This window comes from Rosa chinensis, chromosome 4 (assembly GCF_002994745.2).
Source record: "Rosa chinensis cultivar Old Blush chromosome 4, RchiOBHm-V2, whole genome shotgun sequence".
NCBI lineage: Eukaryota > Viridiplantae > Streptophyta > Magnoliopsida > Rosales > Rosaceae > Rosa > Rosa chinensis.
Window position 1 is genome coordinate 38664010 of NC_037091.1, and position 26593 is coordinate 38690602.

The following is a 26593-nucleotide window of genomic DNA, read 5'->3' on the forward strand; positions in this document are numbered from 1 at the left end:
TGCGTGGAGTGGGAGGTCGTATCACTCCCTCTTCCTACTTCCATATGCCCAAACGGAGAAAGGAGAGTTTAGAAGCAACAGTTAGAGTTAGTGTGCAAAAAATAATGTTAGAAGAGAAACAAAAGATAGTAGAGGAGGCAAGGGAAAAGATTATCGAGGATGCAAAGGAAAGGATTATTGCCGAGGAGCGGGCATTTTGGGCAGCAAAGTTTGCAGAACTAGAATCAAAGGTAGGTGCAAAAGAAGATGGGAATTGTGTTACACCTAATAATACATATGTTTCTGGTCAAGGAAGTTGTTCACGCACAATAGATGAGGCTGCTCAAGAACAAGTACCAAAACCAGTGAAAGAACATTATGTGGACCATGTTGGTTTCAAGGTAGTGATAGGAGCTTTTGATCTTATTGAACAAAAGACCATGCATCGTACAAAGAAGGGATCAAAGGTCGTGAAGGAAGGCCTTTTGGATGTATCGCCATGCTCCAAGGACCCTACTGAGTTGACAAACATGGTTGACAAAGTAGTTGTCCAGCCTGCATTGGATAAGCATGTGAGAGAGACTGTTAAAGAGACTTTGGAAGACAATGCTGTACCTAAGGAGCTAGAGCTTCAGGATGGAGCAGAATTTGTGGATTTGACATTGCTTTCCGCTTCAAAAAAGGTAAGTTAGTTCCACTTTACACCAATAATGGTAGGATTGATATGGTTGTTTCATTACGTTAGGATCTGTTATAAATTCAAAGATATAGGCACAAAGTCTAATATTTTTTTTTCTTCTTTTCAGTCACCTAGTGCTGAGATTAAATGCCAGTTGGCATTAGGTTCTGTTGACCATATTGTGGCCTATGCCACTGTTATGGAGTGTCATGATAGCTCCCAAGTTATTCATGGAGCTCCACTCGGCGATGGCAATATGCGTGTTTCCATCTATGAGGCGATTGAGGAAAAAGCAAAGGTCCCATTCCCTGTTAAAGATGAAATTGAAACTGTTAAGCAAGCTATGGGGAGTTGGGTAGCATGGCCCAAAGACCTAATCATAAGGTCACTTGTGAAGGTAAGAAGTTAGTATAATTTGAGCTACTAAGATTACATTCACTTGTGAAAATAAATTTGCTTAATTTTATATCAGATGTATAACATATACCTTGCATTTATATTTGTTCTAGAAACCTGTCTTGGATAATGCTGAGAAGAAGAGGAAAAAGAAGGAGATAGAGGAACAAGACTCAGAGGTTCAATTTAGCATGGCATCAATGGCATCTAAATTACCAGAATCATTGAAGATGTTATGCCAATGGGGTGAGGACAAATTCAGAGATGGACGTACCATCAGCTTACACATAGAACCTGAAGTCTTTGGATTCTCTCGCAAGACCTTTATAATGGGATCAGATGTTCGACGACTTGCAAGCATGAGGGAAGTTTCTGGAACTTGTATTGTTGTGTACCAAAGGTATAAAACATTCAAATTGTTCATTACATATATGGTTGCTGAATTTTATTGCTGAAAGTAATTTGTTTGGTGTAAATGGTTGACGCTTAGGTACCTCTATGAGCAGATGGTTGCTTATAAAATGGTGGACATGGTTGCATTTGTTGATCCTTCACTGATTGGTGCAAAAGGGTCTGGAACTGGAACTGTTAGGGCCAAACACATTAGAGATAGGCTTGTAACTGCAAAACCTGGACAGATGTTCATGTTGCCATTCAACTCGGGGTAAGTCCATGAAGGTTTTTTTTTTCGTTTATTCTTTGCAATTAATTTTAGCTCTGTTCAACATATATACTTTATGTATGTAGTGATCACTGGATGTTGACAATTATCGATCCAGACCAAAGCACTGCCTATTTTATGGATCCTCTTAAAAGACGCTTGCCCACCGGAGATTGGATGAAGATTGTGGAATCGTAAGTCACTTGTATTGATCATACATATTGAGATCATTAAATCTATTTAAAAATAATTGTTGCCTTCTTTAGTTTTTCTGAAGTCTTAATTTTCTTGTTCTGGTATAGTGCAATAGCTATGTTCAATGCTGAAAGGCAGAAGAAAGGTCGGAGTTCAGTCTTGTGGAAAAATTTGGCCGTAAGTTTCATGCACCTAAGTATATTTTTGTCTTGAAAATACTGGATTTGGTTCATTTTTCGACTTGTTTACACATCATTTGTTTTTAGGGTATTCCTCCCCAACCCACTAATAAGGAGTGCGGGTACTTTGTTATGCGTTACATGAGAGACATCATTGAGGATAAAGACCTGACATTGTTTCCAAGAAAGGTACAAGTGTAGTTTATAAATGTAGTCACTTTAACTTGGTTTATATTGACTCTTTTATGTCCATGCCTCACTTTCATATAATAAATTGATTCAGTGGGAGAGGAGAGGCAACAATCAATATACCCAAGCAGACATAGATATGATGCGAAATGAATGGGCAAAGTATGTTGTGAAGGCATATGTGTAGGAGCTAAAGGAAAGCACAAGAGGAAGTAGGTTGTTGTTGAAGGAAAGCATCATTTTTGTGCTTCTCTGCTGGTACAATATTCATGCATTGTGTGGCATGTTTTGTAACAAATAGTTTGTATTTGTATCAGCTTTTGATGTCCCAAGTAGATGGGCATGCATTTGAATGCTTTACTTCTTTCAATGTTGGCTTGGATGATTGGGAAATCCTCCCTTTTAAAGTTTGAATGTTTTTCTTCAAATAGTATGAGTTGGATTACTGATCATTTCATGGATTCCAGTGTCTTTTCTTTACAATTAGTCACTGTTTATTAGGTAAAATCGAGCATTATTATCAATGTACAAAATCGAGGAAAGACGATTATCACACAACATAATTTCTAATGTTAATAATGTTGTCTGAAGTAACAATTTGGATGTTCACACAATGAATCCTTATATAACATGCAACGGTTCTAACAAACATACGTTGTCTGATTTACAATCACACAACTGTAATAACTAGAATACGTTATCTAAAACTAACACACAATGAATTCTTATATAACATGCAACGGTTCTAACAAACATACGTTGTCTGATATACAATCACACAACTGTAATAACTAGAATGCGTTATCTAAAACTAACACACAATGAATTCTTATATAACATGCAACGGTTCTAACAAATATACGTTGTCTGATTTACAATCACACAACTGTAATAACTAGAATACGTTATCTAAAACTAACACACAACAATAAAATTTCCAAAAGTGAAGTGTGAGGATAATTCATACAACAGATAAAATAAAATACAGTTGTCTGATTTCATTTCATACAACGGCTCGGAAATAACTTTCGTTGTGTGAATGATGCCAATGACATGTGCAGCATGACTGCGCGGCAACTGTGGCTGCCATCTGCCGAGAGAAGGCACAACGGTTTTAACAAAATAAGTGTTGACTGTTTGTGATTCACACAACGGGTTTCCACCGTTGTGTGATTTTTAATCACACAACGCTCCGATACACAACGGAAATCGTCCAAATCACACAACGAATTTGGTCCGTTGTCTGATCACTTTTTTGGCCTAGTGAGGTATGTGACAATTCTAGTAATTTTTGATTTCTGGGCATGGATCTATAGGTTGGTAACTGGCACGGAAGCTATATATCTCATTAGCCTCATAATCGCCAGTTGCCAACAAACAATAACGAAGAAGAAGATAACCAAATCCCAAGACTCTGCAATTTGCTCACTCTTACTCTTATTCTCACACTCCAGTGGAAGCTTTGGGATTTCCGTCTCTGAATACTCACACCATTTCATGCTCTAGTTTTCAAAAACGAAAACCCACCAAATTACCATATGAAACAAACCATTTTTCAAGCTCTTCTTCAAAACCAAAAGGACCCCACTTACAGATTCCACCATTTTATAAGTAAATTCTCAACCTTTTTTCTGTTTTGATTACTGGGTTTCTCTTCTTATTTAAGTTTTCTTGTCTATTTTCTAACTTGGATTGTTTCCAATTCATCGTAGGAGTGCTACAAGAATGCAAGCTGACAACGAAGAATTGGAGTTGAAGCAAATGAGAGATATGTTTGCTGCCAAAAAGAATGGTATATATGTTGCTATGGAACTGAGAGTGAAAGAGAGAGACTTGCTCTTTTACTTTACAGATTATAATGTTTTATGTTGCATTTAGATATATTACTGTGGTTAGTTTGGAGTTTAGTTGTTTGATATAAATTAGGGATGGAAAGATTAAACCTTTAACACCAAGGGAAGCTGGGTATGCAATTCAGCTATCTAAGTTCTAACAAAACTTTCTTGATGTTAATTCGTCCCTCTACAGAACACAAAAAGGTAGACACAGCTTAATATAATATAAAGTTTCCTTTCTATATTTGTTATTGTGACACCAATTGAAATTGTCCGAACACAGCACGCTTCAATTAAGCATAATTAACTACATCACCAACTCCATTGTATGCTTTATGTTTCTTTTCCAATGATCTGGACATTGGCTCTTGTCATTTTGCCATTTAATTCCCATTTCAAAATGAAGTTGTAGCATGTTATAGTTTATAGAGTAGGGCTTAATTATATATGAAGTCTTGTCTTCATGTGTCTCGATCACTTTCCACCGCCAAAACTTGTCAACAAAAGACATGACCACGAGGGGATGACTTTGTTGCTGCAAGTTTGGACCATCACCACTTGGTCTGCTTGCTTTATTCCACCGCTTGTCCTTTTTTTGTTTTTTTGTTTTAAAAAGCTTATCCACCATGGAAGTAGTAAGACAACTGATTTCATTTTGAGGTGTCAAATTGAGATAAAGTTTAGATTTTTTTTCTTGTTCTAAAGTTGGTTTTGGTTTTCGAGTTGCAGGGAGGAATCGATCAAAGTTCTAACAACAACAATTCTGGGTCGAAATTTGCTTCTGATTCTAAAAGTGGGTCTTGAAAGAAAATCGAATGTCAATGCTGTAGGATACCATTACCCTTTTGTTAAACTTCAGGTATGATTTTTTGGCTCAAGGATTATTCGTATTATGAGCTCAAATTGCAGTTCGTTTTCTAATGTATACTAAGCAGTGTTTTCTGGTTTGTAAGTTCATGAGCATATGACAGATTGCTTGATCTGCTTTGAAGAAGATTATGCAGCTCTTGCTTGTTATTATTAATTGTCTGAATGGTCACTTGTATGTATACCTGTTGGCTTCTCTGCAGTTGGGTTGTTGTTTTGCCATGTGGTTCCCGTAAACCTACCAAGCCTTACAAGTTGGAGCTTGCAATATATTCTAGTATGGAGGTACGTAGAGTAGGAGGTTATATTTTGTTTACTTGCTCTTAATTTTGTATGCATACATTGAAGTCAAGTCACAAGTAGTGTATGCTTTAGATGATTGCTTGGAGATGATATGATTAGCACTAGGTTGAGTTAATGTTCTGGCCACATTTGAAATTATATAACTGTTATCTACTAGAATATTTGTTTTTTTTTTCCTTTGTTAAACATGTTAATAAATCATCCCTTAAATTGTGCCATCAAAGTTATTGAAGATATATAAGGAGCACTAAACTATAGTGTTCTCCAATCATATTGTCTTCTAAGGCATTTAGAATTATATCTGTCCTAATTGATGACCAAAGTAAACTTACTTCACCATGTATTTGTTTATTTATTAATTGTTCTGTTGGGTATAAATTATTTGGTTGGCCAAAATCTTGCCTCATGTCCACAGAGTACCTAACTTCCCTATTAGCGAAAACAAACTCATATGAGTAAATCTGGACTCAAGTCAATCCCATACTTGAAACTAGCAACGACCAGGATACAACATGTATATTCTTTCTCAACTTTCAGTAAAGTAACATACTCAATTCTTACAATGAGCTCTGTAGTCTGAATTGTGGTTGTGATGCTCTAGAAGCTATGTTACGTCCCGAACCTAGAATTAACGATTTACTCACTATTTGGACGGTAATTGTCGAATACTTTCAATTTTTACTTTTTATCAATATTTTAGTGGCCCTAAAAGTTGATTTTTTGTTCGGGTCAAAATTTGAGGAAATGTTCTTCATGAAAGTTGTAGAGGACTTTAAACCGAGCGCGTGTATATGTGGTGCGTAAAAATTGGATTTAGTATGTGAGAGTTATGGCCAAAAATGTAGAAGTTACTGTTCATGGTAATTTATATATATATGGAAATTACTGTTGGTAGATTTCCATTTTCGGAAATTCTACCCGGTAACTCTCTCTTCCCCTTCCCCGACCCTTCCTCCCTTTCGGCCCGATTTTCTCCCTTCGATTTCTTCCCCCTCCGGCCGACCCGCGACGAAATCCGGCTATCCCCAGGCTCTTCTCCTCCCCCTTGTGGCATCTGTGGTGGTATTTTGTGGAAATTTGGCCGGAGGAGCTCGATTTTGAGCTGGGAAGGTGACTGTAGCAGTTCACGATTTGTGCCAATTTCCGGCGATTCCGGCCATCTCCTGTCACCAAACCGGCGTCGAAGGCTCGGTTTTCGACGGAGATCATTTCCCCTAAGGTCTTGCATTTCAATTTGCTGTGTAGAGGCCGAATCGACAACCTAGGGTTCTTGAATTTCTGGGTTATCTTCACCGGCCGGATTCGACCATTTCCAGGTAAAATTTGGATGAGTTGTAGTTGAGAAAATTAATCAGTGGGTTGAGTTGTTGCTGTACATGGAATTTGGTAGCCGGTGGTGGAGGTTGGTACCGGAGCGTGGGTGCCACGCGCCGCCACTGTTGGTGGCGCGTGAGACAGTGTTTGGCCGGTCTTTAACCTCTGTTGTTGAGATAATTAGTCAATTATACATTTAATTTCATAATGGCAGCTTTGGGATAGAATTAGAGAAGAGGGAGTATGGATTTCGATGTTTATTCAAGGGTGGAAATTGTTAATTGAATTACGAGGAATCCATCCATCGGATTTCCTTGATTCGGCCCTAAAGCCCATACATTAAGGGAATGACATTAGTGAAGAAGATTGGGAGGTTTTGGGCATATAAAGATAATGTTAGGGTTTGGTTTTACTTAACATAATTTAGTTTTCCATCCAGTAATTATGGTTTACGAACGTTGTGTTGTACAGGATGTGAGGAGGATTCCCTCGAGGAGGGTTCGGATCGACGGCAGGCTTAGCCGTACACTGTGAGTGGACTTTTGTTTTTAAATAAGTGATGCATGCATTTATTTACTAAAGTATGTTCTATTTAATTAACATATATATTACTTTCCGAGCATATGAATTTGATTGCGATTTATCTCCTGGATTTGATTCCAATAATGATTTTCGTGAAGTATTTATAATTTATACCGGTTGTGAGTTTCGGTTATTAAGTTGTTATGCTCAGATTCGAATTTATAATTGATGTTGATTTTCGACGAATTGTTTCTGATGTGATTTCTGAATTTATACTATTTATATTATATTTATATTCGTCGATTTGAGATTTTATTTTTCGGAATGAGATTTCGATGGAGTAAATCTCCATATTTATTTATCGACTTTCGATTTTGGCATTGGGAATGCCTTAATGACAACCTAATTATTCTTTTAACGTGTGGGACACGCTGTTGATTTATACGACTTTTTACGAGAATTTCTGGGTACGGTTGGGTATCGTACCCATGTTTTCTTTATTCGTGAGACATGGGGAAGCCTTATAGATTTATTGGTTTTGAATAGTTTTTACCCACCATACCTGGTTCGTTATATTTTATTGCTAGCTAGCCTATTAGTACTCCTCCCTGCTTACTATGTGTTTGTGGGTGAGTAAGAGCAGAGCATGGGATCCTCCAGAGTGTGGGACACTCCGACCCGAGCCTGGGAGACTCCCTTCTTTCGTATGGTGAAATTTCTTCCCCATATTTTATCGTTACTTGACTAGCGGGGCTAGTCCGATTTCTTTTAACCAGCGGGGCTGGTATGCTTTTCATGAGTTTTTGAATTTAAAGAAATACGTTTTATAAACGTTGCATGCATCGAGTTTTTATTAAATTTAAATCTGTGGGAAAGTATAAACTTTTCTTCCATTATGCTTATTTATTTTGTCCACTCACGCTAACGTTTTTATGTACTTTCCCTTGGGCCCTTTGGTTTCAATTGCCCAGATCGCAGCGTTGCTGACCGGCTTAGGAGTGGAGGCTAGCACCACCTTTGCCATCTATCCTCAGTAGGTTATTTATTAACCTACTTTATGTATTATATTTCGAGTGTGTTCTATAGTTTGCTCTGATTACCTTAAAAGGTTGGATTTATACATTTGTATAATTATGAGTGTATGGGAGTTGTATAATATTGAAGGAAGTTGGAAGATTTGATTTGCTGGGTTGTAATTTACATAAGTGGATATGTTTATGTAGTATGGTGTTTGTATTTGGAAATTGCGGATTGTTGCTAGGAAGCAGGGTGGCTTCAAGCATTGAAATTTATTTTGCTTAGAAGTGTTTTCAGCAGGTTTAGGGTTGTCCACTTTTAGGGGAAGTTCTGTCGAATTTTCTCTAAAAGTGGGCCCCGCAGGTCTATCATGGAGTTAAGGGGGTAATTCCGGAGTGGGTCCTGACAAGCTAGCACCATTTTCCTTTTATAAATGGAAATTCAGGGGAGTTAAATTGCCTTTGGGGATAAACTTGATCAGTAAGTGCATAAACCAACAGCCATTCAACCTCCTGGAGACAGAAAGACCTTCATTTTATTTCAAGTTCAGCCCCTCTTGGCTGAATAATTTTCCCTTGTGATTACCAAGGAGGGCAGAACATTGCTTTGGCTCCTCGTGTCGTGGTTTGGTCTGAGAATTTAATATTAGGTTTGTACATTTTCTTTAGCAGCTAGGTTGCTGGAATGGTGGCGGCGATTTAACCACTGCTCTGATGTCTAACCATATTCAAATACTGTACATTTGTGTTCCCACTTAAAAGCCTCTGGCTTCGTAACTTTGAAGTATTATGTCCCTTGTTCTTTCATTTTCAATTTCTACTGTGATGAAGACCATGGACTCGTTATGCAGTGTTCTGTAACATATTTCCATGTTTCATATATTATTGTTGGTGTTTTTGGCTGCTAATGAACTTGATTTCCATGTTGGCTCATTTTCTTTCACCATGTAGTTTTGATAGATTATCCAAATTATTTATATGTACCTTTCTTTACTCTAGATTGAATCATCTTGGTTCACTTATTTTGTGTGTTCTGAATTGTCTAGTAGTTTTGTTATATTCTTATTTTACCTTTTATTTTTTGGAATATTAATCTCCTTTTTTTTTTCTTCTGATAAGCAGGATGCTCAACCACATACAGTTATTGGATTATGGAAAGCCAATCTGGAAGGACCAAAATCTCACCTGTCTGATCCTTCGGTTATAATTCATGATATCTCCACAAGTAATTCCTTTATTCTGAAACAATTCTTAGAGTGTTTTAAACCTTATTTTTCTTAGGCCATAAATATGGGAGTTGATGTCACATTCATTCTAAGGCCATAAATGGACTATGTCCATGCATAGTCCCACGAGGCAGGAGGCGGAGACAAAGGCATCAAAAACTTAGGCGTAAGTATTGTTTGTTAATAAATCTTAATCAATATGATTTTTGAAAGTGATTTAGAATCAAAGAAATTGGATATTTTCAGATAAAGTACAGCAGTAATGCTGTGGTACCACTCTCCAGCCTCCTATAGTCCTACTCCTCTAGCTAGGAAGAATTGAAATTATATTGTTATGGTTTCAAGTTAGTTCTATGTTTATTTTTGGTATTATGTCATTTAAAGTCAGAATTCTTTCTTTTGAGACAATGAAGTACTATCTTACAGACTATTATGTAGGCAACGATATGCTAGATTACACTGTTTTGTAGTGCATATATTTTCTCCATCATTCTAGTCTCTATTTCTGGCAATGTCATATTCTAACACATAAGAGATATCATTGAGGATAAAGACATGCCATTGTTTCCTTCTAAGGTATCGACATATATAGCTATAAATATAGTCACTTGACTCAATTTCTTAGGACTTTGTTATTATGTCCATGCTTTATTCACCAAAATGATTAACTAATCCTTTTGATATAATAAACTGATTTCAGTGGGAGAGGAGTGGCAGCAACCAATACACCCAGGCAGATATTGATCAAGTGCGAAATGAGTGGGGGAAGTTTGTTGTCAAAACATATGTGCATGAGCCTTGAAGTAGCGCGCTTGTTGCTAGTACAATTTTGATAAGGAAAGCATCTTTTTTGTGCTTCTCTGCTGGTACATTGTCATGCACCATGTGGCATGTTTTGGAACAATACATATATGTGTATCAGCTTTTTGATGTCCCAAGTAGATGGGCATGCCCTAGAATGCTTTTCTTGTTTAAAATGTTGGCTTCTCTGATTGGGAAATGCACCTCTTTTGCGTTTGAAGTTTAAAGTATTAATTAGATTACTCATTTGATGGTTTCCAATATTCGTGTTTGATGAAGTACTGTTCATTTGGTAAATGGACCAAATGAATGCACAATCTAATTTAGGAATGGAATGTTCAAACAATCACACAACAAAATATATATAATGACGACTGCCCATTGTCTGAATGGCCAAAAATAGGGCAGAAACTGATTGCCATCATTCATATCACACATCTGTTTTTAACAAATCAGTGTCTTCTAAACTTTAATCATACAACAGAAGCAATTGAACTCTGTTGTCCAAAAACTAAATCATACAACAGTTGCAATTGAACTCTGTTGTCCCAAATGTTGATCATACAACAGATATAGTCCAAGCACTGAAGTTTGAGGATCAATCAGACAACATAAAAAATAAAAGTATGTTGTCTGATATGCTTAACGTACAACAGCTTGAAACCAAGCACTGTTGTCTGAAGGCAGCGCTTCAACTGCTGTGCAGCTGCACATGGCATCTGCCGAGTCATCTGTCGAGCCATCACACAACAGTTATACCACATACTCGTTGCCTGTTTGTTTATCAGACAGCAATGTTCCACCGTTGTCTGAATTTTCAACAGACAACGGCTCGCTCTACAATGGTGGCACTCCAAATCAGACAACAGTTTCTGTCTGTCATCTGATAAGTTTTTTGGCATAGTGTCGCCTCGATTAGTGCCACTTTGGGGATTTTAGTTCAAAACAGGGGTTTCAGACTTAATTCAATTGTGAATCGTTACTAAGTTGAAACCGTATGTGGATAAGTACTTGACGAAGTATTATTGGACGATTATTTTATGGTTGGCTGCTTTGTTCTATATTGAAGACGCAGCGGGAATTTCAAGGTGAGTAATCTCACAAGATTCATTTACGAACGGAATACCCTTATCGTTTTGAGAGTTATTTATTAATTGCAAATTATAGTTGGTATTAGTAGGCATTCCTGAGCAAATGACTACGTGTATATATATATATATATATATATATATATATTTACGTGATATATATATATATATATATCTGTGTGTGTGTTGGTGGATTTTGGTTGATTTATGAAAACAATATGCATGAGTAATGCTTTTTATTGTTTTGTGTTGTGGCTTTTCGGAAAACAAATGATTGTGGAATTGTTGATTCGATTTGTTTTGAAAAGCATTGAGATTTGTGTAACATTATGAGTCTTGAGTGACTTCTTTAATGTTTTATTCCGAGGCATTGAGAGGTCCGAGGAATGAAGGTTTGTGAGCGACCTTGGGCAGCATATCAGGTAATCACGTCTTTGGCCGAACGAGTGGTTACGAATTCAGTTAGAGCTCTAGTCTGTCTGCCATTTGTGATTCATGGGGTAACGGTGCAAAATTATATCTAACTCATGAGATTACGTGTTTTTAGGGAACAAGGTGTGAGTTGCTTCCTTATTAACGGTTTTTAAGGGGACAAGGTGTAAGTTGTTTTCCTTATTAACAATTGATAGACATCAAGGTGTGAGTTACTTTCTATCGTACGATTGATAGAAATCAAAGTGTGAGTTACTTTCTATGGTACGACTGATAGAATTCAAGGTGTGAGCTGTTTTCTATGTTATAATTGATAGAAATCAAGGAGTGAGTTGCTTTCTATGTTACGTTTTGATAGAAACCAAGGAGTGAGTTGCTTTCTATGTTACGTGCTTTTAAGGAAATCAAAGTGTGAGTTGTTTTCCTTATTTCCAGTGTGAGTTGTGTTGATTGTTTTAAGTTACTCATACGAGCTTGCAAAAGCTTACCGGGTTTGTTGTATGACAACCTGGTGCACCATTCAAACGGTGTAGGGGTTAATCCTGCAGGTCAGGATAACCGTGGCTGAAGCTGAGGTAGCGCATTTGCAGCTTTACGGTAGGAAGTCATTTTTGTGACTTTACCGTTAATTGGACTTCCGTTGTAGTAAGCTCTGAGGAGCATTTACATTTTATTTTGTTGTTGACAATTTAATTCGTAAGCTTGTGTAATATATAACTCTGTGAAGTGAGTGTATATTGACATAGTGGGTTCAGAGAATCAGTATATACTTGGTTTAAAGGGAAAAAGATTTCCAAGTATTTTGTATTGATAGTTGAATGATCATGCATGTATAATTATGGGATTGTATATCAATTTTTATTTATGTTAAAAATCAAGGGCGTGACATATGCCTTCATTAACAGAAAGGAAAAAAATAAATAAATAAGAAGATCAGTAGCGTGCTAGTTCCAAAACAACTGAACAACATAACAAAGACAAGAGTACCATGTTTATATAACTATCAACGAACAACATAACTAATCAGATCTGATTTTTACGAACAACATAACTAATCAGATCTGATTTTTACAACAAAAAAAAAGAAAGGAAAATCAAATCAATTAACTGATCCAAGCAATGGACCACGGCGGGCAGAAGAGGAAAAGCGGACCGTGGGATCGATGGAACAGGATGATCCAATTGGAGAGAGAAAGAGATTCTGGAATTCTGAGCGAGCCAAAGCGAAAGGTAGGGGACGAGTGAAGACGGGGCGATGACATCGGTGAGATGGTGGCCGTGAGGAAGGTTCTAGATTTCAAAGATGGGAAGTTTCAAAAGAAGAAGAGAGAGAGAAATGGAGTTCTTGCAATGAGAAGAAGAGCGAAATGGAGTTAAGAGAGACCAAAAAAAAAGAAGAAGAAGAGAGAAACGGAGTTCTCCCTTTTGCGGCAGAATGAAAAGAGAAGAGAGGAGAGAGAGTAGGGTTAGGAATTAATATTAGAGAGAATGACTTGGTGTGGGGGAGGTCTACATTAGTAATGAAGACCAACAATATGAAAATATGATGCCCTATTTTATAGCCAATAATATAGAGACACTTGTCTCTTTTATGTAAAACGGACCTGACGGGCTTTTTCATATCTGAATGTCCAGGCCCGGGTCCAAACCGTATTTTGAAAGTTAAAGCCCGGCCCGAGCTGTTTATTGTTGATCTGCGATAAACGGCCCGACCACAGTGACTTTCTCGCGGTGAAATTTTATGTGTGAATTTTTGATAGTTTACTGCAGCTAATGTATTTGGAGCTTGATGGAAATGGTTCGTGGATTTTGTAGGTACTATGCGATTCATCGGCAGGTGTATGAGTCGTTCAATATAAGTTTTGACAAATTCGGGCGAACTTCGACGCCGGAGCAGACGGAGGTGTGCCAAGCAATTTTCAATAGGCTGCTGGAGAATAATTGGCTTTCTGAGAATACAATGCAGCAGGTAACATTCACTGGATTGTAATTGTATCGATTTCGTTGCAATTTTGGCTGGTTTTTTGCGTGCTGAGCATTGTGATTTGAGATCTGTTTATAATATGTGTTGAGTTAACTTGAGTTACTGTTGTTCAGCTATGTTGTGACACTTGCACACGGTTTTTAGCCGACAGGCTCGTGGAGGGGACGTGCCCAACTCAAGCTTGTGATTATACTTCTGCAAGAGGAGATCAGTGTGAGAACTGTGGGAAGCTTTTAAACCCCATTGAATTAAAGGATCCGAAGTGCAAGGTACGGAGTTTTTGTGTATCCTTTACTTTTTGAAACTTATATTACATGCCATGTGTGTGTATATTACTATCTAATATCTACATACCATGCATCGTATATGTATATATATGTAAGCTTCCTTGAAGGAAAGACTTTGTTAACTGCCTGATTGTATGTAAATGTCCCTGTCCTTGTTCTAATATAATTAATAAATAATTAAGGATTTGTAAGAGTTACTTCTTTCCACGTGGTAGCTGTAGCATCGAATTTACATAATGTTACGCCATTATGCTTCTCATTTTTGGCAATTGTAAGCAGGCCTGTAAGTTGACTCCACAGATTCGTGATACAAACCATTTGTTTCCTGGAACTGCATTTGCTGAAGGATAGGTCGGAAGAGTATATTAATAAAAGGTTTAAATACTGCTTACTCCCTATACTTATAGGGTTTCATCGTTTCAGTTCCTAATCTTCAAATTTCACCTAAAAAATTCCTGAACTCCCAATTGGTCCCTGCAGTCAAGCATCCATCAAAAACTGTGTTATCTTCCCCTAAAAAGTCTATTATACCCTCATTTACTTAAATATATATATATATATATATATATATATCTTCCTCTCTTTTTTTTTATTTTTTTTTTCTTTTTACCTCTTCTTCTTCTTCTTCTTCTTCTTCTGGCTCTCTTGCCTCCTTCTGTTCATCTCCTTATTAAGATGGTTCCAATCCACAGACCTTCAAGAGGTGAAATGAAAAAAGAAATAAAAGAGAGAGAAAAAATAAATTGAAAAAAACAAAGTGAGGGCATAATAGACATTTTCAGCAACTTTAACAGAAAATTTTGACGGCAGGGACCAACTGGGAGGAAATTTAGAGTTTATAGACTTTTTAGGTGAAATTTGAAGGTCAGGGACTGAAACGATGAAACCCTATAAATATAGGGAGTAAACAGTATTTAATCCTTAATAAAATGTCAGTGGGGAGGGGTCTTGGAGCCAGAATGCCGAGCGACAAATTCGTGGCTCAGATAGGGGCTTAAACAACGGTGTATAACTAGGGATCTGAAGTGGGGGGTTCCAGTTCCACATGATAACTTCAGGGACAAGGTTGATACATGTTAATTTAAGTTTTGCCAACTTCCACTGATTCTTTTTAGTAAGTTTCCAAATTTCTCATCTTAGTTCGAACATTGTTGTTGGTAGGTTTTCTATGTGTGGTTTGATGCGCCTATTGGATATGTTTCAATCACTAAATGCTACACCCCAAACTGGGAGAAATCAGAAATGGTGGAAGAATCCAGAGGACGTGGAGTTGTATCAGTTTATGAGCAAAGATAATGTGCCATTCCACACGGTAAGCTTCCTATAATTTACATATAAATAAGGAGGGGTGAAATTTGCACACCCCTAATTGCAAATGGCACACCCTTTCAATTTTTAAATATTATTTCATCTCACAATTTTTATCATTTCCTAAAATACCCTAAAATCAGATATTTTTTTTTTCCTTCCTCTCTGGGTCCTCTCTCTCTCTCTCTTCCAAAACCACGACCATCTTCTCTGTTTCTTCTCCATGTACAGCCTGCTCACACTCCCTCACCACCTCCCCCAGTCGCCATAGACCTGTCAAGGCCACAGCCTGATTGCTCCGGTAAGCCGCATTGGCCGGCGACAAAGCAAATTGCCCGATTATACAAGCTCAAAGCCTCTGCAAAATTGCCTCTTTTGTAGTGCTCATTCCCAGCTCTCCACCTCTTCTGGATCCACACTCCCCATTCCTCTCTTCAACTCTCCGCCGCCGCTTGTTCTGGAGCTCACGGCCTCCGCCGCACCGACACTCTTGGCCGCCGCGCCGCCCCACATTATGCTCCCATGGCCGTAACAGCCCGTCCCGGAGCCCAAAAGGTCAGTTCTGGAGCTCCAATTCGAAACCATACCTGCCTTAAGGATTTTTCCAGGTGGGCATATGTTCCCGATGGGCAGAACATTCGATCTCGGCGACGAGTTCACGGTGGAAGAGCTCTTACCCTAGTTAATTAACAGCTGGCCAGAGCCGGAATTGGATCTCGTATGACCCGTTTTGGAGCTATTCCGGGTATTTGTAGGACTGCTCTCGCTGGACCCGGAGTGATTGTTGTTGTTAGGCCCCGAACCGGACCTCTTCACATTAACCGCACCGATTCGGACGAACTGAAGCTGCTGCTGATGGTTTTACATAGACTCAGCAATGTGAGCCAGCGAGGCCACTCCAAGAGCAATAATGGGTGCAAGCAGAGACGGACAGACATAAACCCAGAAGAAGAAGAGGCAGAGGCGAGAGAGAGAAGGAGCCGGGTGCAAATAGAGGATTCGAGGTGTCCAAATCAACTTTCCTGGTACGTTACCGGTGATCAGAGTCTGGTCCTATTCGTCAGAGTTGGGACGGTCGGAGTCCGAAGAGGAAACCGGTGTCGTCCGCGTCGACGTTTTGGTCTGGATTTTTCCGATCTCTGAAGCTCCGAGCCCAAAAGGAGAAGAGAAAGAGTAGAAAGAGAAGAAGAAGAAGAAGAAGAAAAAAAAAAATCAGATTTTAGGGTATTTTAGGAAGTGTCAAAAATTGTGAGAAGAAATAATATTAAAAAATTGAAAGGGTGTGCCATTTGTAATTAGGGGTGTACAAATTTCACCCCCCATAAATAAACTTAGCTTAAATGGATCTTTGAGAAGTATCGCATTTGGCATTCTCTAGTGGAAATCACTAGTAATAACTCCATATTATATTGTCTGACACTCAAAATTTTTCTGGAGGAAATGATGTTTTAAAATATCTGTCTTCCTCTTCAAATCTCTAATAATAATCGTTGATTTGTAGAGATTTTCATACAATAGAGTTTCTGGCATACAGTAGAGTTTTTGGCATCAGGGAGGATACAGGCAAATGAGTTTGATGCGTTGGTTTGTAGCAGTGGAAGTGAGGCTAGCTTACTACCCCGGTACTTTTTTTTTTTTTTGAAAAGGGTTTGGAACCCAGTCTAGCTGGGAGGCTCAGCCCCACGCCCGGTTCCACTTATTATATTAATAGTAAAATTTTGCAACAGGGGGGACATAAAACCTGAACCCCATGATACAGCAGAATAATGACTATAATCCTCATAGAGTACATTCTGAATAATAGCAGGAGTCTCATCTAACCATACATCATCAAGTAAACCAACACTAGCAAGGTGTGCTAAGCGATCTGCTACACCATTTGCTTCTCTATTTATGTGTCGAACCCGAATAGACTGAAAAACCGTCATGTAAGCTTTACAATCTTCCAAGACACGACCCACCTCGGACAAATCCTCCTCATCCCTACTCAGGGTAGTAATCAATGGGATAGAGTCACTTTCAATATCAACATTCGTCCAACCTTGGTGGATACCAAGTAAAAGACCCGCTCTACACGCTTCAACCTCCATATGCAAAGCGGAGTGAGCATGTAAAAAAGGCCTAGCTAAAGTTGCGACTCCCACACCTGCATCATTTCTAACGACTACCCCAATACCTTCACAATTATTTGCAATACGAAACGCCCCATCAACATTAATTTTGAGCCTCCCACTTGGAGGGCATTCCCATTTTGTCTTTAGACGCTTCTGCTTCACACTAGGCTTGTAATGACATTTTTGGAAAACTTCCAAATATTGCCCAACCCACTGAGCCAAGTAAGCTGGATTAAGCACAGACCCCTGCCATGCTTCTACTACCCCGGTACTTATACAGAAGAAGATGGAAGACTTTTCCCAGATCCAGATTATTCGTCACACGTTGACTACCGATGGGGTTGTGAAGGACCAAAAGAAAACCATTTGGAAGCTCTTAAATGCCCCTGATGGTGAGGATGAGCCACATTGAAGAAGATATAAAATCAAGCAGCGCCCATTAATTGCATCTCATACTTAATCAAGGATCCTAGTAAGGTAAATCAAACTTGTTAGTTTGAGTGTGGGAAATTTACAAATGCTTTGGTTTTACTTTTGGACCAAGTTTCTGAATGGTTTGCTTTTGCAGGCAAGGAAAATTGATGATTTAAGACAGAAACTGAGTATGCGGGGACTACACTGCCATCCAATGTACTGCAGGAGCTCAACGCGAATGCAAATTGTTCCTCTCCTTGCTTCTCAAGCACAAGCTCTCAGGTACTGCTGCTATGTGCAACTTGGAGAGTGTGTTCCATTTTTCATTACATACTGCATTGCCATTTAATAGTATACCATATTTTGCCTGATTGTTAATAGGTACCTTTTTGTAAGGTGGAGATTGAATGTTGCAAACATGTATGTGTTTCTTGGAGAAAGTGGAGACACTGATTATGAAGAAATGATAGCAGGGACTCACAAGATCATAATCATGAATGGGGTGGTGGGATTGGGTTCTGAAGAGCTGTTAAGAACATCAGGAAGCTACCTGATAGATGACATTGTTCCTCCTCAAAGCCTACCCGTCGCCATTGTAAATATGCAAGCTCCAACAGCTGATGAGATTGCCACTGCTCTGAAGCAAGTCACCAAATCTGCTGCTGGAAAGTGATTATATGATGTCACCGGAACCTGGGTCTATGTATTTTTTGAGAAGAAACGAGGCTTCCATCAAGAATGAATTAAGGCGGAGAATGAAACACATCTAAACGAGGCCTATTACTAAGATTCCAGCTAGCCAACTGGAGCATGCATGGTAGTGTTTTTTCACAACATATTGCTTAAAGTAGCAACATGGTAGTGTTTTTTTTTTTTTTGAAGGGAAAGACGACAAACTATATTAACTGAAACTGAGGAGTACATGGTGTTTGGCTCCAAAACCAGTTGGCTTGCAAACTATCTCTTTTGAGCGTGTGCGCAGGCATGCCAGCACCGTGGGGTGCAGTCGTCGGGAATCCCTTGACCTGACTTCTTGAATCAAGCGATGTGGACGAGGAGAGCACCAACCTCGTCACAAGGCTCTTTTCTCTGCCTTTCAGAAAAGGACTTCTTGCCTTACGGGTAAGGGCTTTGGTTGTGATCTCTTCGCGTCACCGAATCGATACTCAACGTTGTAGGTTGAGCAGAGCAATCACTGGGAAGTTCTGAGAAAGCACGAGTTTTGCTAAATCGTGGCTTTAGCTTCGCTGGGTTTCGAGGGCGTTACCCTTGCTTCGCTGGTAGTATCGGTGGCAGTGATACTGGCAGTCGGCTCCTGGAGAGACTAGGACTGGAAGTACGGTCGCCGGGTTTCAACTAGGTTGAAGGTTTGCTCGGGGGAGGCTTGATAATCTGTGCAATTAGTTGATTTGAGAGTTGTGTTTAATTCGTCCTTGAAACCTGGTATTTATACCTAGGGTTTCGACTGTTCCTTGCCATATAAGGATTATTGATTGAAGTTTCCTATTCAATCGCCGCTACTTAACTCCAATAAGGGCTTGTTTTCCTTATGGATTTCGAAATGGATGAAGTTGTAACCCAAACCCAAGTAGACTTATTTTTGGGCAGCAGGTATCGTCCCGCTATGCTAAATCCACTAAAGGATCTTGCCAAAATTATTTTTGGGCTCAAACACATGGAGTGATGCAAAAGTATCGAAAGAAAAACAATAAAGCATATATAACAAGATCCACAAACGCATCTATAATGTTGGATAACAAAATGCACAAACACATCTAGAATGAAAGGTAACCATGTGACTTGATGTCGAACGATATCTCGCTGCACTGCATATGTCACAAGAGCAGTGTAAATATAATAGTAGCCACAATTGTAACTGGTGATATCACTTAGGAGAGCTGATTCGCTAACCGGGAGATTGAAAGTAACCGAGGCTCGAGGGTGTCAGAAACTTGAAAATTAGCAAACTAATTTCCAAGAACCAGAACAAATACCAGATCAATATGAGCTGCTATCTCGAATCCAAGATCTGGATTTGAATACGACCCGGGTCCCAAATACAGTTCCAAATATGGCCTGAATCCAAAATCAAGTCTGACGGGGAAAACTTGACAAAGGTCCAAGCCCAACTTAATTTGATCTGGGCACCCTGAATTCAGCCCAACGTCCGGGCACCCTTCCAGATCCGCAACATCACCCCATCGAATCGCACCGCTACATCTCCAATAAGGCCAGGCCGAAAACGGAATGAGAATCCCATAGCAATCTGTTGACCCAAGCACTCCAACCCTCAGGCTCCAAAGATCCAAACCACAGTGACCATTGCAACCAGGACCGTTGCCGGAGAGGATCCGCACACAGGGTCACCATCCACCGCCGAAGCAACCCATCAGCACCAGGACACCGAGTCACCACCCTCAGAGAGGACATGAACTTAGTGCCTCTTCCCATGAAAGGACTGGGATCCCATGTCTGATTTGGATCCACCAAACAATGATGCCGCCGTCCACCACCATCATTGAAACAGAGAGCAGCAGCGGAGGTTGAATTCCATCGCCAAAATGCTGAGATTAGGGTGCAGCAACCTGATGGTTGAAGGGGAGAGATTCTCAAGTCCAAAGGACTTACCAGTAAAGGACCACGAACACCATCGACGCAGGCCAAGGAAATCAGATGACGAAACCCTAGGATTAGCTGTTGCAGAGGGGAAAGAGCGAGAGCTCTCATATTTGATTATGTATTACTTGCCTGACTTGGTAGGTGAGATAATTGAAGAGATATAGTCCTTATATATTATTGACCAAAAAAAAAAATAGTCTCTATGTATGAATGTACACATACATACATACTTAATGTGTTGTTAATGTCCATGAGCCATAACTATCTGAAGTGGTTTCACCCAAGGATTGAAATATCTGCGATATTTTTGATATCCCCCGATATCTTCTTTTTTGGAGAGACTGATATATCATAAGGAAAAATATCTTATCTTCACCATTTCTATGAAATTTCTTCAATATCGTCAAATATCTCCGATATATTAGATATTTGAGATATGTTCTTGTAAAATCTGATGGAAAAAAATAAATAAATAAAAAACTCAGTTATTTACAAAGAAACATACATTGTGGAATATGGAGGTTATATCAGGGTGTAAAAATTTTAATAACGGTTTCTAGTAAGAATACGGCCTAATAAAGAGGCAAATTAACCTATTTGGAAACATATCTCGAAGTGAAACCTCTTAAGACATATTTGGGTGAAGCAAAATCCTCTCAAGGTGAATCTGGGTGAGGACAAATTCCCTTAGGTGATTTTGAGTGAGAAGTAATTAATTATCTAAATGCAAATCTGTATGAGGAGAGATCTCCTTAAGGCGAATCTGGGTGAGGATAAATACCTTTAAGGCATTTCAGGGTGAGAAGTAATTCTCTAAATGTAAATCTGTGTGAGGAGAGATCTCCTCAAGGCAAATATGGTTGAGGAGAAATCTCTTCAAAGCGAATCTGGGTGAGGAGTATTCCCTTCGAGGGAAATCTGAGTGAGAAGGGAAATCTAGGTGAGACCTTAAATAAATCTCATGAAGGCAACAATCAATATGGCTATGACGCTTATGAATATAATCAATATGGAGAAATGCATGATCAGATATTCAGTTGGATTCATCCTTATTGTCCTCTTATAGGAGAATCAGTCGGTAGCTCTAAAGAGATCTATAACTATTATGTTCATTATTATAATTCATATTATATGAGTCATATGTCTTGGTTTGATTATTATACTTTCGTAGACCAGGGATGAACTTTTCAACTACCTAAAGTCTCTTTTTGAATGTAGATGAAGTTGAGATTCATATGTATTTATATGTAATTCCAATAAATTGACTCTTTTAAAAAATTTATATTTTCTCTAATATCTCCGATATTTCCAATATCTCTCTTTTGCAAAGTTCCGATAGAGATATAGATACAGATATTTTAGTCCTTGGTTTAACAACATCAGTTTTGATTGATGTCAGGCTAGCCCTTACTTAAAGTAAACAGCAAACTGCTAAATTAAAAGGCAAATGGTGAAACGTACAAGGGTGATGATTAGCTTTTTGATTACAAGTGACAATATTCTCTACTCTAAAGATATATATATATATATATATATATATATAAATTTTTTTATGCGAAAAGACTATAATTGTAAGTGGAAAAGTGTAGGGCATTTAGAGTTTACAACATCGAAAGGGAGAGCATTAGATGCATTCCTCAGAAGACGGTTAGTCCACGAGAAACCATCAAAGGATCTATGTCCTACATTAGCCATTGCGATGACTACAAAATTTGTCTCTCTAAATAAATGGTTGATAATTGCCGAGAAAAAGGGAATTATTTAAATGTTTAATTGGGAATTTTTTAATCAAATCCATAAAGGCAATATCATGCATTCATCTCAAGGCAGAGTGACCATTACATACCATTTTGCTGTCATCTAAACAGATAAGAAGATGTGTTAACACCCAAAGTGATACATAGAATTAATTCACTCATTAGACATCAAATACAATGACAAGCGGATCTGATCTTTCAGTATTACTCTAGAGGATTCGCTAAAAAGCACCTAAAGTGTATAGCTCTACAAAGATAAAGAATTATTGAAAATAGAAAAAACTACTAACATAGTGTCCTAAAAAAAGAGAATTAATTGAAAGATCATCTAACTAATTTATAAGCTAAGGCCCAAAGAACAATAAAAAACCCTAGTCCCAACAAAGTTGAATGACAGATAAAGCCTCCACTCCGCAATCTTGTCAACCCATGCAAACAGTATCCAAACGCAGTTGCGATCGCCACCACAACCACTGCGGCAACCAAATCTGGCACCAAACAGCACAACGTCACCTCTTAGAGACTCGAATGAAGTAGATTTGCATTTCGTCCCCACCCTTGCTGCTTCCGCAACTGTCCACTGGGAAAAAACGTCCGCCTTCTTCCAGCCAAACCACCATCGCCAAGTTAGATCCAAACCGGCAAGCAACAAAACAGAGGAGCAACATCGGACGGATCCGTTACCCACTTCATATGCCATCGATCTCGACCGTTCCAGAACCGCAGCCAGAAACAGGCACCCCGTCAGATAGCACCTCCACAACACTGGCATGGCCAAAGACCATCACCGCTGGTGAGATGCTGCCGGATGAGGAGGTTTTGTAAAGTAGCCTTAAGGACGCATACGGTACGATTGTTGAGAACACAATGAACACTCTGTAACTGGAACACTCGAATGATCTTTCTTATTTAATACAAAGGAAATTGCTGGCTTATAAAGCCTTACAGAAGAGATAAAATCAAAGCATAACAGCCCACGTTAATAAATCCTAGAACGTGGTAAACAGATTAAGATGAAATAGTTAAAAACCTATCTACTGATCCCAAAAGAATAGGACTTATTAACAACCTAAAACTCTAACTTGAACGTTAAGCCAACTTGTTAAACATAACAGTCCTAACATTCCCTCCCTTAAACTGTTTGCCTTTCAGCAATCAGTTTACAGCAGCTGGAACTTCACACACACCAAGCAGACTTCGAATTCTCAAAAACTGCTCCAACTTTAGAGGCTTCGTCATTACATCAGCAACCTGCTCCTGAGTGTGGCAATGCACCAATTCAACACTTCCATCTCTTGCAAGTTCACGAAGAAAGTGGAAACGAACGTCGATATGCTTGCTCCAACCATGTAACACAGGATTTTTAGAGAGTTTAATTGTGGAGTTGTTGTCACAAAGAACAGTGGTGCATTTGTTCTGGCCATAACCAAGTTTCTCTAACACCATCCTTATCCAAATGCTTTGACAAGCACACGAAGCAGCTGCTATGTATTCAGCCTCTGTGGTAGATAAAGTGACCACAGGCTGTTTCTTGGAGCTCCATGACACTGCACCAGAACTTAGCAGAAACACATACCCCGAGGTGCTTCTTCTATCATCTAGGTCACCAGCAAAGTCGTTGTCGGTGTAGGCTACTAGTTGATCATCACTCTCCTTCTTGTACAAAATTCCCAAGTTAGTTGTCCCCTTCAAGTACCTGAGTATTCTTTTGGCTGCCGACCAATGAAGCTCAGTGGGACTCGACATAAATCTACTTATAAGACTCACCGAGTACATTAAGTCGGGTCTAGTTGATGTGAGGTACATGAGAGAACCGACTACTTGTTTAAACATAGTTGCATCAACCTTGACTCCCTTCTCATCTTTCATCAATTTGAATCCGGGAACTATGGGGTTCTTAACCTCATTGCTTCTATGCATGCCAAACTTCTCCAGTACCTCACAAGCATACTTCCTTTGGCATATATAGATCCCATTTGAACTCTGCAATACTTCCAAACTGAGGACATACCTCATCTTCCCCAAATCCGACATGTCGAACTCCAACATCACCGACTTCTTAAACTCATCATACATACTCTTATCATTCCCAGTATAAATCAAATCATCAACTTACAAGCTGACTATTAAAACTTTACCTCCTTTTGACTTGATGAACAGGGTAGGTTCTAAGTAATATCTTTCAAACCCTTCCCGAGCAAAATAAGCTTCGATCTTGCTGTACCAAGCTCGAGGAGCTTGCTTGAGCCCATATAGTGCTTTGTTTAGCTTGTACACCTTGTCTTCTTCTCCTCTTTTCTCATACCCCTGAGGTTGTTGTACGAAGACTTCTTCATTTAGCTCCCCATGCAAGAAAGTACTTTTCACGTCAAGTTTATAAATGCTCCAGCTTTGTGGTGCTGCAAGTGTGATGATCATACGAATGGTGTCTAATCTTGCAACCGGGGCAAACACTTCGGTGTAGTCCACTCCATACTGTTGTGCATATCCCTTGGCTACAAGTCTGGCCTTGCACTTATCTATACCTCCATTTTCATTGAACTTTGTCTTAAACACCCATTTAACCCCAATTGTTTTTGCTTCATCTGGTAGGCTTGTCAGCTCCCATGTTTTGTCTCTCTCAATGGATTCTATCTCGGTGTCCATGGCAGCCCTCCATTTTTCACTTCTCACAGCCTCCTCAAAGGTAACCGGATCTGCAGCATCTGTATACATCACCATTGCACTCAGTTCTTCTTCTTCTAACAATCCTTCCCCTGTGACATAATCATTAGTCCAATACGGCACTTTTTTTGCCCTCCCTTCAACTGAAGTTGGTCAGCTCCTTTCTTGTGAATTGCTTGAATCAGCTTCATTAGAGCTAGTGCCATCTTCTATGTCAGCTCCATTCACACCTTCTGTGCCTTCATTAGTTCCAGTTTCTGCCCCATTTTCTTCTTCATCACTCTGATCACTTTCATTTGCTTCATCATCACCCCATTCCAGTATGTAAAGCTTTGCTTCTTCCTTGCTTTTCCCCCAGTCCCAGTTCTCACTTTCTTCAAAGATCACGTCCCTACTAACAACAATTTTCTTCGAAACCGGATCAAACAGCCTGTATGCTTTTGATTCGTCACTCACCCCAAGCAACACTCCTTTAAAGCTCTTATCATCTAACTTGGTTCTTTTTTGATCTGGTACATGTATGTGAGCAACACAGCCAAAAACACGAAAGTAATCCACTGTAGGTCTAACACCACTCCAAGCTTCTTCAAGTGTTCTATCTTTCACTGCCAAAGTTGGACATCTGTTGAGAACATGAACACACCACTTTGCTGCCTCCGGCCAAAAAACTTTAGGGACCTTCTTTTCAGAAAGTATGCACCTCACCATATTCATCATCGTCCTGTTTTTCCTCTCAGCAACTCTGTTTTGCTGAGGGGTGTATGCTGGTTAGCTGCCTGCTTATCCCATTGACTTTACAGAAATCAACAAACTCCTTTGAGGTGAATTCACCACCCCTATCCATCCTCAAACAACAAATCTGTGCTCCTATCTCCTTCTCAACACAGGCTTTGTAATTCTTAAAAACAGTAAATGCTTCTAACTTTTCATGCAAGAAATAAACCTAAGTTTTACGACTAAAATCATTGATAAAACTTAATAGGTACCTCTTGTTACTGTTTGATGCAGGCTTCACTGGACCGCATATATCAGCATGAACAAGCTGCAATCTTTGGGATGCTCTCCACAAGCTTCTTTTAGGAATTGACTCTCTGTGTTGTTTACCAGTGATGCAATCTACACACAGCTTTGTAGGGGTCTTGAGTGAAGGCAATCCTTGAACCAGCTTCTTGTAGTAAAGAATTCTCAACCCCTTAAAACTCAGATGTCCAAATCTACAGTGCCACAGCTGAGTTTCATTCTCGGAGACAGGTTGGAAACATGTTTGAGCTTTAGGAACCATGGCAGCAAGCAAAATAAACATCCTATTTGCACTCATCTCCGTTTGCATGATTAAGCCTTTTCTAGAATGGTAAATTCTACATCTTCCATGCTGTATTAAAATAGCTGGATCTTTTTCTTGCAATTGTCCTATGCTTAGCAAGTTATTCTTTAACTCGGGAATATAGTAAACCTCATAAATTACCTGAGTTAGACCATTTACTTGCATACGAACATTGCCCTTCCCAAAAACTGCCATTCTTGAGTTATTGCCTAGCTTTACAGTCTATCTGTGATTCTCATCCAACTCCGAGAACCATTCCTTATTCCCTGTCATATGATTGCTGCATCCAAAATCGAGAAACCATACTTCTTCCTTTCTTGCATTATTAGCCTCCACATATGCCATCAGTAGTAGCTCTTCTTCCTCGTTCAGCTCTGCATAATTGGCCCCATTTTCCCAGCTAGGACACTCATATTGGAAGTGTCCTAGCTTGTGACACT

General features: G+C 39.2%; 1 protein-coding gene, 2 long non-coding RNA genes and 1 pseudogene across 4 annotated transcripts; 3 read left to right on the forward strand and 1 right to left on the reverse strand.

Annotated features, from left to right (window-relative positions):
- Positions 1-361: 361 nt before the first annotated feature.
- Positions 362-2372, reverse strand: LOC121052971. The gene is made up of 3 exons (XR_005810423.1): positions 1549-2372; positions 1146-1432; positions 362-966 (listed from the first exon to the last, which is right to left on the reverse strand). It is a non-coding gene; the product is annotated as an uncharacterized LOC121052971 (long non-coding RNA).
- Positions 2373-4781: 2409 nt separating this feature from the next.
- LOC112196567 lies at positions 4782-7127 on the forward strand. Its single transcript, XR_002935276.2, has 3 exons — positions 4782-4972; positions 5184-5265; positions 7069-7127. It is a non-coding gene; the product is annotated as an uncharacterized LOC112196567 (long non-coding RNA).
- A 6350-nt stretch (positions 7128-13477) lies between these two features.
- Positions 13478-15642, forward strand: LOC121052845 (annotated as a pseudogene).
- A 1992-nt stretch (positions 15643-17634) lies between these two features.
- On the forward strand, positions 17635-18823 carry LOC121052527 (probable sucrose-phosphate synthase 2). Of its 2 annotated transcripts, none has more exons than XM_040517752.1 (3): positions 17635-17852; positions 17944-18071; positions 18171-18823. In XM_040517752.1, exons 2-3 carry the CDS (start codon positions 17980-17982, stop codon positions 18460-18462), a joined length of 384 nt encoding a protein of 127 aa, XP_040373686.1. In that variant the 5' UTR covers positions 17635-17852; positions 17944-17979; the 3' UTR covers positions 18463-18823. The 2 variants fall into 2 exon arrangements, with proteins under 2 accessions (XP_040373686.1, XP_040373687.1); XM_040517753.1 differs by having other exon boundaries at positions 18186-18823.
- Positions 18824-26593: the final 7770 nt, after the last annotated feature.